Below are 14,778 nucleotides of genomic sequence, written 5' to 3' on the forward strand. Positions count from 1 at the left end.
TGCTGTAATTTGGGATTTGACTATATTTGAAACCAATCTATCTAGTTTTGCTACAATTTGATCTTGTTTTTTTTTTCTTTCCAGAAATATAACAAAAATAATTGCTTTAAATGTGCAAAAATGATCTACCAGAGTAACTATGTTTTTACTACATTTTAAGTGTTTTCTAGTTTTTTTTTTTTTAAATAAGAAAATAATATTAAAAATCAGCTAAATGATGTGCATGATTTTTACTTGATTTTAATTATTTAACGTTCTAACTTTTTAAATATAATAATGAAATAATTCAAATACAGTGAGGCCTCGCTACTTCGCGGTTCGACGTTCGCGGATTCAGAGCTTCGCGGTCTATAATGGTAAAAACTACTTCGCGAATTTTCACTTATCGCGGGTGGTTTTGGTCCCCATTAACCGCGATAACCGAGGTCTTACTGTATGCAAAATTATGTGCACAACTTTTTCTTTGTTAAATACGTTTTTTGTTATGCAAAACAGGAAAATGGTCATTAAAATCAGTTAAAATATGTGCAAAATGTTCCCTTTATCAATTTTCCAGTTTTCCTTCCCCTTATTGCTAACTTTCTTGGGGCCCAGTATAATGAGTGAAAAAAGGAGGTAGAACACACTAAACCACTGCAAAATTAAATGCGATCTATCTGAAATGGACTGCTGTAGATTAGGAGGTAAAGCGCTCATCTTGAGATCAATTGATTGCATGTTCGATTCCCGGCACCCTTGTGTTATATGTCGAATTGTCCTTGGGCAAGACACTGAATCCCTGATCCCCCCGATGAGCAGGTAGTTGCCTTGCATGGCTGACGCTGCTATCATATGTGAGTAAGGCGCTTTGGGAGGTCTTCGTTGACTTGAAAAGCGCTATATAATCATTACATTATTAAATGTATTTTTCAAAGAGCTTCATAAACCAAAATAAGTTCTTGAATAATTGATCATTAGTATATAAAAAGGAAACAAGTAGTATTCTGCAGCTACATATTATTATGAATGAATATGAAGTTACACAACTGATCACTGGAAGAAAGCAAAGTTACTTAACAATTGTATGCTTTTTTGCAAACATCAAATTCGGCAATTTACTTCTGTACACTAGAAAAACACTGCATTGATTGATTTCCTATTTTTGAACTTTGTTTTCCAAGTAGTATGCTACACAGCAAATCATGATTCACTATTGCCTACTTAGTGGACTTTCTACAGCAGAACTGTTTTGTTTTCTTGTTAAGATTTGTTCTGGATTTATCATGAAACTTATCACTATGACTGCAATAGTTTGTGATCAATTGTTTTCAGAGTTCACACATTTTATATTAACGACAACTTTACCAGTAGAGTCAGATTGTTTACCTTCTGAGACTCCTTTCACGAGTATTTTGTAGGGTTCCCCCTACAGGATCAGAATTTGAAATGTGAGGCTTTTTTGAGTTATGAACAAATCCTTGTGCCAAAACTCAGCTGTCTGCCGCAGCACATCTTTTATCCAAAAGCACACAAAGTTTCCTAATGCTCGCTCCTTACGTTTGTGGATGCCATTTTTCGCCAAGACAAACACGTTAAATAGCTCTCCTCTGAGATGACTATCTCTGGCGCTAATTCAGAACTGGCTCTACAAACTGATCTGAACTTATCAATTTTCTCTTGCAAAACAGACATCGCGATCACCAGACGATTTCCTTGAAATCATCTGCATGCCTTTGCATACCCAGACAGTCAATAAAAGGGAACTCAAAGTGGGTGTGACCTCTCTATAAGCCTCGTGTGCTTGTGGGAATCGTGCTAAAGTCTATTTCGGATTCAAATTCTATAAGTACATTTTGTAACATCTGTAAATAATTCAATTGCATGGTTATTGATGAAATAAATCAGAAATTGTGCTATACTTTTGGTCCAAATACTAACATATAAATCGTGGACCCCCGGGATACGGCATAGCTGCCTTATGATTTTTCACTTCACCATGTGGAGTAAGATTTTTGGGGCCCCTCATAACAGCATTTCCCCAACTATATGATCATTAAAGTCGGGTGCGTAGTTTAAAGTGTCCTTTAAAAGTTTACAGTTAAATATTTTCTCCACTAAGCGTGTGTTAACAATGTCCAACTGAGTTCAAAAAGCCTTTATATATTTTTTTCTCACCGCATCTATCTGCTTTTATCATCGGTGTTCCAGCCACAGAGTGCATTAGGCCGAAAATTATTGAAAGTAATCCAGTTAAAGTAACCCTACCCAACCCTGGTCACAAGGAGGGTGAAGAGAAAAATGACAGTAAATGCAACAGCACTAACTCTCGCATAAGTCTGGAGTCTGTGACTGCCAACATTGCGGAGTGGGCTTCTTGCTTCCTGCTTGAGTGACTCCGCCCCAGTCGTTTATCCAATCAAAAGGCATGGGGTTGGTGGCGTCCGAGGCAGAAGGCAGGAGAGGAAGAGAAAAGTTCGGCGCGGCTGTTACTTGGTGTTGTGCTTAATAATAGGCATAATCAGCTAAATAATGTGCCAAGGCCGATATCCGTCAAATTCACATATATCGGTGCCAATAATCGTCCAGCCCGCTAACCACTCGACCCCTAGTCCTCGCGAATGTCCTCCGACATACACAATATTATACGAATGGAATCGTATTTGCACTGCCATGACTGCCTTCATTACTACATCCAATTTTCTTGGATGGGCAGAGCCTGTCCGTGGGTGGGCACCATTTACCAAAGGGTACAGTGATTACAGAAAAGCGATTTTTCAATAATGCGTTTCTGGCACAGAGGGAGTTTCATTTCCCTACGTCAGAACACAGGTGACCCTGTTATGCTCAAACGGTTCCTCCAATGTTAAAACGCTTTGGGGTGAGGGGAAAATAACTTTTTTTAGCCCACATTCCGTTGGAGCGAGGACCCCCAGCTCTTAAGCTCCTCCCCCTTTTTCCTCTGCGTTGGTTTTCAAGCCTCCTCCTCCCGCTTCAACTGTCGGATCATACCATTCTCTGACCGCAGGTGCAACACGCGGAGCTCATTTCAGAAAACCTGCGTTGACTTCCGCGGTTTAGCTCACACCTCCCCCCCTGATTTTGTCTGTGTTTGGAATATGCTAGAAAACGGAGGGGGGCTAACATTTGGGAAAACCAGCTGATCAGAGAGGCACGGACACTTCTATGGAGAGAAGCTCATGAGAAAGATGATTCTCTCCGCTTCCGGGGACTCTCGTGAGGAAATAATTGGAGTAAAAAACGCAACTGGATAAGAAAATAGAATTGCTGTCGGAGTGAGTGAGACGACGTGGAATTTTCACGAAGATGTCTTGGTTGTCACCTGTGTCGTGGGCCAAGTGGACGTGGACGGCGGTGAGGGGAGGAGAAGAAGAGGAGGGGGATGATGATGAAGAGAAATCGCAAGGTTGCAGGCAAGTCTTCGTTAATTGGTTTTAGAAGCGTTCGTTTTAATGGGACCGTTGGCAACACATGTTTGTGCGTGCATGTGCTCCGTGTTAGGAAATTGAGGCGGGTCCTCCAGGCGAGAACATTTCGTGGCATCCTTACGCTTTGTTGTGGTGGTTTATTGATGCATTTCTGGCGTGGATGTGGTTTGGACATGATATTTTGCAGCTTGCTGGGGTTTTATCTTTTTTAGAGCTGGCGATGGTTAAAGATTCAACGATTTAACTCAGAGTTTAAACTTTAGAATCAGAAATGTCTTCACTGATAACGTACTCAACATTGTTTACATTGAGTTTCGACATGACAATCTTGTATAAGACTGTAAAAACATTTTAAAATACAGTAATTACGTAACACCTAGAGGGTGTTGTCTGGAGTTTTTAAATGTTCCACTCAATGAAGCCATCTGCTGGCTCAAGTCATCATTGCAGCCTATGTGAAGCTGCTTAGATAGATAGATAGATAGATACTTTGTTCATCCCCGAAGGGAAATTTAGTGTCGCGTGCAAGTATGTGCATGTGTTGGACCCATTCGAATTAATTTATTTCATCTTCATTTGGGAGGAGAGTTGGAACTGTATTTGGAATAGACCTTTTTATGCTTTCACCACTGCTATGCTACATTGACAGAAAACTGCAAGCACAAGCATGAAATTACGCAAAATATTTTTCTTATGGCTGCAGTAATTCAGGAGGTAGAGTGCTCTGCTTGGGACCGTGAGGTCGCAGATACGATTCCCAGTTCCTCCAAGTTAAATGTCGAAGTGTCCTTGGGCAAGACACTTGACCTCTTAATGGCCCCGATAAGCAGGTAGGCGCTGTTAGGAATTAAATATTAAAATGTATTGTTTTCCAAATTGTTCAAATTAGTTATCTGACTCCGTTAACCAAACATAACCTTCATTCACCTAACAATGCATGCTCGCTTCTTTTTGTGAAAAAACGGACAAGAGACCGGCATTTCCACACGGGGGCAGATTTAATTTCTTAAAGTATTCAACTAAGCGGACTCCATTGAATTAGCCGAATTAGTCTTCGTCGAGCCTTTTCTCTCGATTGTCCTTCAATCGATCTTCTGAAGTTCTTCCTCTGCCCACGCCTTTCTCCCAAGCTGGCGTGTCGGCTGCACCCATGGGCGGGCCAGAGAAAAGCCCCTACGTGGCCCCACCATTTCTGAGAAGAGCGTCTGGATGTCTGTCCTTGTGCGTATGGCCTCCTACGTCAGAGTCCTGTTATCAACAGAACAAAACAAAACATTCGCATTCAGAACGGCATGACCTGTAGCTCACTGAGTGAAAATCTTCACTGCACTCGATAAATGTAACTTGAATTTAATCATATAAAATCCTTCAGCGCCTTGCATGGCTGACGCCGATATAGGTGTGTGGTGTGCTAAATGGGTGAGGCACTTTGGGAGGTCTTCAGTGACTTGAAAAGTGCTGTATAAATAATTGAAAAATCATACCAGTGATCGTGTACATTAGGAACTGTAATGCATAGATTTCAACAGTTTGACATTATAAAGTGGTATATTATATCGCACACTCTAATGTTTACGTGCAAAAAAACATCTCCAGATATATAAAAAACAACAAGGGCTTGTTAACAGGAAGGGGCAAACTTTTACTGAAACAAATCTATTGCAATTACAGAACAGTTTATTTACGCACAAAGACTTTAGTCCCACTTTGAAATAAATCGGCCGTAGACTCAAATACTAGTCCTGAGTCGAGTTTTTAAGGAAGAAAAGTGCTAGTTTTGCTAGGTACGATAACATTGTAGTAAACATTGTTTACAATCAGATTAGACGTGGCGCTCTAGGATAAACATGTAAAACACACTTAGAGTAAGAAATGAGATAACACTTAATCTCGGAGTGAAATATTTCATTTTAATCTAAGGGTTAGAGCAGTGTTTGTTATTTTGAGGAATTTGAACGCGACACAGGGACACTTGGTCGGCCTGTTTCCTCTTTGTCGACTGTGTTTACTTCCTGTCTCCTTGAAATAGAGTGAAATTATACTCATACACATTGTGCATATTAGAAACTGTGATGTGCTTTACGCTCCCCAACGATATAGAATACTCCAGGGGTACAACAAAAATCTGTTTTGAGGTGGAATTGCAAAGAGAAGTTGCTGTGTAGCGGAGAATAAAAAACAATGGTAATTAGCTTTTGCCTTCTGAACCCACAGTGGGTGGGTGGGTGTTTCCCTTAAACACGAGGAACATAGCGGCACCATTTCCTGTGGTGTGTCTTGGGCAAGTACAGACTAGTGGGTGAGTGGGTGTATCCCTTAACCATTAGGGTCGTAGGAGCACCATTTGTAGTGGTGTGTCTTGGGTAAGTACAGCCTAGTGGTGCCCATCCCTCTGCAGGCCAACAAGTTGGTTGGTTGGATCCCTTAACCTGGAGGGTCGTAGGGGCACCCTTTTTGGGGTGTGTCTTAGTACAGCCTGGTGGTGCCCATCACTCTCCACGCCAACAAATGTTTCCTCTCGGTCTCGAACCGGAGACCTTTTGTGTGTTAGGCGAATGGGCTAACCACTGCACTGCAGAAACAGCCTAGCACCTCATGTAAAAACATTAAAATAAGTAAGTAGTACTTACAATATACTCTTTAGGTTCTCATATATGTGTATATCCGTGACGTGCAGTCGCGAGGCAGGAAAGGCACAGCCTCACTTGTCGTCATGGAAACATAACATTAAAAAAATATACTAAATGGTTAAATTTGTTTGGTGTTAAAGTTCTTTTAATTATTCACTTTGGAATTTCTTCTTTTCATAAAATTGCTGATTTTTCACCGTAAATCACTAATATTACTCATTAATTTGATATGTTACTTATTACTGTGCTGAGCATTTCCAGATGCAGAGTGAGGCACGCAATTCTCTTGCCTCCTGGCAGAGGGTGATGGTGAGACCAAGGATTCTGATTCAGCGCACACTTCAACCCCAAACAATAAAATGATTGATGGTATTAGCAAGCTAATAGCAAGTCAAGTAATCCAGTAATTGTAAAGATATTAATGGACTATTCTTTTTTTTTTTTTTTTTTAAATCTTTTTGAGGGGCTTGGGTTGGTGCTTTGTTGGTGATAGGAATGAGTGGAGAGGTGTTCTGAAAGGATAGTGGGATGTTTGGACGTGTTCTAAGGGATGGGCAGGGCACCCGTATGATGCGGCAGGGGTAAACCAGTGAAAGCTGTCGGGCCCTGCTGTTGAAAAGAAGAGTGTGTTGTGTCACCCTGACCCGAGTGACATGGCCGCTTTCTTGTGTCCCGTTTCATCTGGAGGGACGAAAGCATGACCAACTTAGGTGCCTAACTTGTTTGGGTGTTTGGGCATTTGGGTTGGCCATGGTCCAAAAAATGATGTGTGTGACTTTTATTGCTACCTTTTCCCTTTTTATTTTATTATTGTTATTTTTTTGTATGTGTTGTCTTGCTGTCAGTCACCCCTCTCGAGGGATACGACCAGGGTAGATAGATAGATAGATATTAATGGGCAACATTATAATAAATATACATGAAAAGGAAATTCAAAATAATTCTATTTAGCTTTAGTGTGACATGGCTTGAGCTGGTCGAGTGGTTTAGCAAATGGAAGCAGAGTGGGGGAGTTGACGCCGTGTTAACAATGAATCTGACTTTAAAACTTCCACTTACGATGTTGGTCATGCCCTTTGAAGATGTCCTTACTTTATAGTTCTTTGGTTACCGCCATGGTTATCCTGTTTTTGCTTCTAATCTATTTAAAGGTCATTTTTCTTGTCCCTCCCATCAGCTCCGACTCAGAAGGTCATTTCGACACTCCCGAGGCAGCGACCCCTGTCCACAACCCCCCGGACATCCAAGGCGATCCGGAGAGGGCTGACACAACAGGTGAGCTGGGAGGCGAAACAAGAAGTAGCGCTACCGCATCATGCACATTCCTCGCGGTTACCATAGCAACCAGTTCCTGGAAATGTTCGGCATTGTGAAAAATGTCATTATTTTGAATGTATGTAGACGTAAAGGAGCTCCGCGGCATATACATGGGGGATCAAGTTTTGTGTAATTGGATCCACGTGGTGTGGGGCTGGGTCAGGAATGTACCTGCCTACTGCATTCCATCTCCCATTAAGGATTTACCTTTAGGTTTCCTTTTCTGGTTCCTAAACCAGCATGCCCAATGCACTAGCTTTTTTAATTTAATACGGGGATCTTAAACCCAATTTACCTGGGGGCCGCCAAAGTCGAGGTCCAGGGGAGCTCTGATTAAAATACCTACACTGCCCTCATATCTTTTTTTTCTCTGACTAAAATGACATCTAATAAAATAACGGTGTTACAAGTTAATTCATAAATAAAGCGGTAATAAGTACATCAAATAATAATACAGAACATAAAGACGGTGAGAAGAATCCTTTAATCATTCTGAAGTCTGTCTGTCGGTCTGTCTGTATTTTTGTCCTTGTCTCACTTTCTCTGTCTCTTTCTGTCTTTCTCTCTTTACGTCTTTCTTGTTCTGTTTTTGTCATAGTCTCAGTGTTTCTGTCTCTACTTCTCTTCCTCTGTCTTTCTTTATTTTTTTTCTCCGTCTTGCTTGGTCTATCTCTTTCCTTGTCCCTGTTTTTTTCTACATCTCTGTTTCTGCCTCTTCCTCTGTCTCTCTGTCTTTTTCTCAGTGGCTTTCTTTGTCCCTTTTTTGTGATTTTCTCTCCCTGTTTCTCTGTCTCTCTCTTTCTCTTGCTGTCTCTCTTGGTCCCTGTTCTTGTTTTTGTCTTTTTTTTCTTTCATTCTTTCTCTTTCTTTCTCCTTGTTTTTCTTTTTCTTTCTCTTTCTCTTTCTTTCTTTTTCGTGTCTTTCCATCTTTGCCAGTAGCTCTTTGTCTCTATATCTTTCTGTCTGTCCCCTCTTTCTCTCTGTCTTTCGTTGTTTCATTCTTTCGCTCCCTGTCTTTCTGTTTCCCTCTGTCTTATATTTTCAACTGGAGCGGGCCACCGGTTTGAGACTACTGCATTAATATAAAACTACAAGGGGCAGAGACCGTGTCATAGTGTGGGAAAAGCCTTTGCTCTGGAATTCAACAGGTTCAACAAAAGCGTGCGTTCACTCTGTTTTGTGTTGGTCATTGATGGGGGTCGAGAAAGGGGCCCGGTGAGGGCCACTGTCGGTTTGCCTCTTGAGCAGCTGCCTAAAGTGCTTCGAAGCATCAAGGTAATGTTGGAAGCACACTTTTGTTTTTAAAGCAGAATCTGGTTCAACTGCATTTCTTTATAGTGTTTTGTAAGGCTCCACCAGTGACAAGAGAACCAAATGACGAAACCCCCTGTATTTAGTTGACAATGACACCTGTTAATTTAGTTTTTCATAGAGAACGACTAAAACGTTAGGTTTACTCTTAAACATTAAAAAAATTGTAAGAAAGATTCTTTGCATATGTCAATAGTTACAGTTGTTTTCTACTGTTTTACATAATTAAAACACGGGTCCTGGATAAGTCATCCAATAAATTTGTAGGCTTAATAAATGTGTGTACATTAATGGATCCTATTCGCCTGGTTTAATTTTCAAAACCTAATAAAAAAATAATATAATTTAAAAAAATGTTTTTGTTTCTTTGTCTTCTTAAACCTATACATTTGTCTGATCATTTAGACTGACCTTGTACAAAGTTGATTAATTCAGAAATTATTATTCTATTCAAATAAAATAAAAATAAGCAGTTTTATATGTTAATCTACCTTTCTTACAAAAAGTCAGTTTTTCATTGATGTAAGTATTCTTATTTTAAGGTGTTTTAACCATTCTTTCTAGCAAAAGATGATTTTCCTATAAATTACAATTTAAATAGCAACATAGTTTGAAAATAAATGTTTTTTTAAATTAAAATTATTTCCCATTTGCTGCATCAGACAATATTGCTTATTTTTGTTGGTTGGATCCCTTAACAACTAGCGGGGCACCATTTCCTGTGGTATGTCTTGGGCAAGTACAGCCTGGTGGCGCCCATCCCTCTCCCGGCCAACAGGTTGGTTGGTTGGATGCCCCAACCACTAAGGTCGTAGGGGCACCATTTCCTGTGGTGTGTCTTGGGAAAGAACAGCCCTGGTGGTGCCCAACCTTCTCCAGGCCAACAAATGTTTCCATCCGGACTCAAACCGGGGACCTTTCGCATGTTGGGCTAATGTGCTTCCCACTGCACTTAGGTTATCTTTGAATTATTTATATGCAGAAAATGTAAGTATACTTTTTCCAATTATCTTGACCAATTTTTCTAGACATATTTTTTTCTATAAATAAATAAACAAATACATTTAAATGATAATAAAATAAAATGAAAATGATCAAATATTTTTCTCATTTATTTTATCAAATATTATTATTTCAGGTTATTCTTATTATTGTTCTTGTGTTATTATTTTTTGCATTTTTTATTTTGTTTCTTAAAAAAGAAAAATACTTAAGATAATGCCTTTCTGTTCTTTTTTTGCATTTTTTTAAATTTTGTTTCAAAATAAGGAAAATAATTAAAATAATGCTAAATAGTACCCAAATTTAAGATACATGTTTTGCCAATAGCGTAGTTTCTTTTCCCATGTTACTCTAAGAACTACATCAATAAAAACTAATAAACATTAGAAATGCAATCCCATGGTGATGGAATATTTCATTTGTCTTGCATGTTCCTTAAAACAGATTTGTCTCTACAGTATTCGGCATCCTCTAAATATATTTGCGTGCCTTAGACTATTTAAGACATTGATAAGAAGTGCATCATATATTCTGGTGACTACAAGTCGAAGCAACCCAGCAGGCTGTTGCCTCTAGCAACATAATATTGCACGAATGCAATGAAGCCACCGTGATCTGCTCACTGAAATATGTTGCTGAGCGTCTTTGGAGGTAAACACTTCATCAAAGCGGGTTGCTCCCTTGTTTCCTTAGTTGCATAATCCGTGCTGTTTTTATATTAATTATCATCACCCCAGTGGACTCCTTTTAAATGTCACAGCCCACATCTTATAGCGAGAGATTGCCGTAGCGACAGCTGTGAACGGAACAGTCGGCAGCCTAGCAACCAATCGGTTATCGTGTACATCAGAGATCTGATCTGATTGGAGACTCAAGCATGTGCAGAACTTGTTTACAGAATTGTTATGGAATATGATAATATATCTTTGTTGTCCCTGAAAAATATTTACACTTGACATCTGGGATATGATATTAATCCATTGGTGGGGGTCTTCAGGTGAAATTGCTTTGTTTGTGTGTGTGTGTGTGTGGGGGGGGGGGTAATTAGAAACCCATGGTTATTAGCTAGTACAGGGGTGGCCAACCCGGTCCTCAAGAGCCGCATGTCCTGCATGTTTTGGAGGTTTTTCAGGTGATGCAAATTTTAAGATTGTTTGCAAGCTGTGCGGGAGCTTGATAATGACCCAGGTGATTGGGATCACCTGTATTTGAACAGAGAAACTCCAAAAACATGCAGGACATGCGGCTCTTGAGGACCGGGTTGGCCACCCCTGAGCTAGTACATTCAGACCCCAGTTCCCCAGATAAAACCATTACAATAACAAAATGGTATATCACAAATACTACTTTTATGTATACATGTATATGATGAATGAATATACTTGTAAAGGAAAAAATACATTTGTTATCTTTTAGGTGAATTAAGCTGGTGCAGTAGGGTTCATGGATGGATGCAGAGGGGGGAGATGAGAGTGAATTACAATTAAAACTAATTTTAAAACTTCTACTGGAGAGGATTTTCATTTCCTTAATATTGCGGTTCTCAACTGGTCCGGCTTCAGGAACCACCATTGCAGCCTAGTTGCAAGCGGTGACCCAAATCAAGAATAAAAATCTTCTTCTCAAAATTATTAAATAAAAGTAATGTGCAGTACCACAGATAGAACATATTCACATTTTTGAAATACAAAACACAAAGTCCAGAAAAACCAAAACCGCTTTAAGTCATAATATTCCTTTTAATGCTGATTTAGCTGCATTCCAAAGCGCTTCACTTCAGTGACTTTGTCTTCAAGATAATAAAATCAATATCTTCTATATTTCTGCTCTATCTACAGGGTTCTCGTGGATCCTTAAAGTTTTAAAAGGCATTGAAATTATAATTCTCAAAATAAGGCCTTAATTAGCATTAAAATGTCTTAAATCCAATTTTGGAAAGTCTTAAAGATGTGAACACACTAATAAGATATAGATTTATTTGAACTAAAAAGATATAATAACATTTATCAATTGTCTTTTTTTTTTAATTCACCAATTTACTTTTGTGGCAACAAGGCGTGATTGCGATAACGGAACTATAAAAATGGTGATGTGGTTTTAGTCATGCCTTTCAGAGCACACATATCTCTTAGGTCTACCCAAAATACACATTGCAACTTCAGACAGAGATGTTTAATGCACGGAGAGTGTACATTTAATAAAGAGTGGCTGTATTGTGTGCTGGAAATATGTGTGTGGGGGAAGGGGGGGTTGTCTGTGTTTTAATTGTGGGGTTTTTTTTTTTTTTGGTCGACTTGGCCTTAAGTTTGACTTCAAAAAGAATTAAAAGTTTTAAGTCTTGAATTTAACTTGCCTTAAGCTGTAGGAATCCTGATCTATGTTTGGCCATGGTCAACATGTGTACCCAGACTTTATTGTCTTTGTGTCGTGTGGAATGGCGGTTGTCAACTAACATTTGCCCTCGTTGCCGGGAATTATTGCCATCTACTATTAAGGAGGTTAAATGATCCTCATTTGTTTTTTTCTTTACATTTTTTTTTGCCAAGGCAAAAAGACCCACGGAACACAGGTCTGTGACCCACTTTTGGGTCCTGACCCACCAGTTGAAAAGCACTGCTGTAATAGATTTTTTTGCTTCAATCCCTTACTTATTTTTAAAAATATTCACAATTGTCGATTGTTTACGGCCATATTCATTGGAGAGGGTTAAAATGCATGCATCTTAATTGTATTACTTTATTATCTCAAACTTCGTATCCATGGTTGTCATCTTTTTGCTTCTCCCTTTAGCATGGTTGCAAGTCTTGGGACCCATAGCTAACCAAATTAAAGATGTTACGTGAAATTCTGAACAAAAAGAGAGAGAGGAGGGCATAGTGGGAGAAAGTACAGCCAATAGTATATCAGCATCTTCATAATTTCTTCTCAAGCCAATAGGAGATCAGCCTCGTTCATCTCATCTCATCTCATTAGCCGTACCGCTTATCCTCATTTGGGTCGCGGGGGGGCTGGAGCCCATCCCAGCCATCTCCGGGCAGTGGGCAGGGGACACCCTGAACTGGTTGCCAGCCAATCGCAGGGCACACAGGGACAGACAACTCATTCGCTCATTCACACCTATGGACAATTTGGACCGGCCAATCCACCTGAAATGCATGTTTTTGGAACGTGGGAGGAAACCGGAGTGCCCGGAGGAAACCCACGCAAGCACGGGGAGAACATACAAACTCCGCACAGGAAGTCTGGAGCTGGATTTGAACCCACGACAGGTTCCCATGACATGAACTGTGCCGCACAAGCGCTAACCACTGCACTGCCGTGCTGCCCCAGCCTCGTTCAAGAGCAGCATTTTAGAAACGTATGAGGCACGTAACCCGCACAATCGTTCGTAAAAACACTGCAAATTACTTTGTAGTGTTTTGGCACGAAAACATTTTTTTTCCTGTGGTCTGGTGGGGAAAATGCTGTAATGAGGGTTCGAAAAAAACATGGCATTCCACATCGTGACGTGCAAACTTTGGGGAATGCTATTGCAAGGTGATCTACCTGTATTTTTCATTTTATTAAATTAAAAATGTCTTTATTTTCAGATGTGGAGCCAAACGAGCACCTGATGGTTACAGCTCCAGTCGGGGATCTAAGCAGTGATCCCTTTCACGAAATGGGCCAGGACCAACCAGCCATCCCACTGCAACACCAACAAACCAATCGCCCGTCAAAGCCTACAGATCACAAAACTGTTCCTGATTCATTCCTGGTTTCAGAAATTGTCCAAAGCACAGTTCCATGGCCGGAACCACTTCAGGAAGAGGCATCGGGTCTGGAAGTAATGGAAGGCACAATTTTATCAGCAGAAGCTCTCCTAGAAGAGACACTGGTTTCTGAAATGGTGAAATGCAGAATTACATCACCAGAACCAATCCAAAAGGAGACACTGGTTCCTGAAGTGGTGAAATTTACAATTCCGACACCAGAACCAACCTTTGAGACCATTTCCGTCCCAGTTAAAGAACCGTGTATGACTATTGATCAATTTTCATCTCCTGCTCCCAAAATCCAAAGCGATAAATCCCTCCCGAACACAGAGAAAGTTCCCAGTGATCCAGAACCACAATCCAGTGATGTGACCACCAAATCGGAATCCAGATCAAATAACAAAACCCGCAAGAGTAAGCCTCCTTCCTTGTCAATAAAGCAAACACCAAAAGATGACCCACAATCAAATGAGGAACCAGAACTTCCTGTTCCCAAAGCATCGTACAATTTCGACCCCGACCAAATCGACGACAATTTCAACCCTTTCACCAGCGGCGGATCCAAAATCCAGAACTCTCCGCCACTGGGCGGTTCAATGACTTTCCCAAGACCCGAGCCACTTGGTGGTTCTCTGACGGAGGCCCCAACTGCAGAGTCTAAATCAGAGAAGATGGATTTGCGTCTGGATACAGAAGCCGTTCTCAAACCACCTAAAAAGAAATTGGCGTCTCGAAAAACATCTAGCAAGCTCAGGAAGCCGCTCAGGCCAAAGGTTTCAGAGACTGAACCGGCACCTGAACCAGCACCTGAACCGGCACCTGAACCGGCACCAGAACCGGCACCAGAACCGGCAGTACCTGAATCGGTTCCGGTTCCAGCACTCGAAACTACTGCTCAAACTTCACCGGTGCCTCTTAACCTGGACGATGTCCCCATTCCGAGTAAAGGATCATATAACTTTGATCCCAGTCAGTGGGACGACCCCAACTTTAATCCCTTTGGGGGCAGCAGCGCCCTGAGCAATTCTCCGGTGCTCCCCAAAGGTTCATACTCTTTCGACCCGGACAATTTTGACGAATTCTCGGACCCTTTCAAGCCTTCCGGTGCTTTGAGCAATCCGTCTACTCAGGCAGAGAAAAAAACAAAAGACGGAAGCAAGCATAGAGTGCAGCGACCGGTCGAAAAGAAAGAAGTCGGGTTGGTTACCAAGAAAACTGGGGGGAAACCTGGAAAGTAAGTGTCGCCGGTAACGTGTAACTAACCAATACTGTAACGGAGGGGTCTCAAATTACCCGTGGGCCATTGGAAACAGACTCTGGGTTAGGCTAGCCCGCACA

The 14,778-nt window shown here is 40.8% G+C and overlaps 1 protein-coding gene across 5 annotated transcripts in view; it reads left to right on the forward strand.

Moving 5' to 3' along the window:
• The window catches only part of tacc1 (transforming, acidic coiled-coil containing protein 1), a 49,366-nt gene that overhangs the window by 21,313 nt on the left and 13,275 nt on the right, over window positions 1-14,778 (forward strand). For 2 of the 5 annotated variants that reach the window (XM_088337922.1, XM_088337917.1), the window contains exons 1-3: window positions 3,141-3,410; window positions 7,233-7,330; window positions 13,276-14,674. In XM_088337922.1, the coding sequence (XP_088194048.1) occupies window positions 3,304-3,410; window positions 7,233-7,330; window positions 13,276-14,674 (1,604 nt within the window). In that variant the 5' untranslated portion in view covers window positions 3,141-3,303. Of the gene's footprint in view, window positions 1-3,140; window positions 3,411-7,232; window positions 7,331-13,275; window positions 14,675-14,778 lie in introns of those variants that run through there. The other 3 variants (XM_088337921.1, XM_088337919.1, XM_088337918.1) reach the window with 2 other exon arrangements.

The sequence above is a fragment of the Urocampus carinirostris genome, chromosome 6, assembly GCF_059441175.1.
Source record: "Urocampus carinirostris isolate Australia breed hairy pipefish chromosome 6, RoL_Ucar_1.0, whole genome shotgun sequence".
In the NCBI taxonomy this organism is placed as follows: Eukaryota; Metazoa; Chordata; class Actinopteri; order Syngnathiformes; family Syngnathidae; genus Urocampus; species Urocampus carinirostris.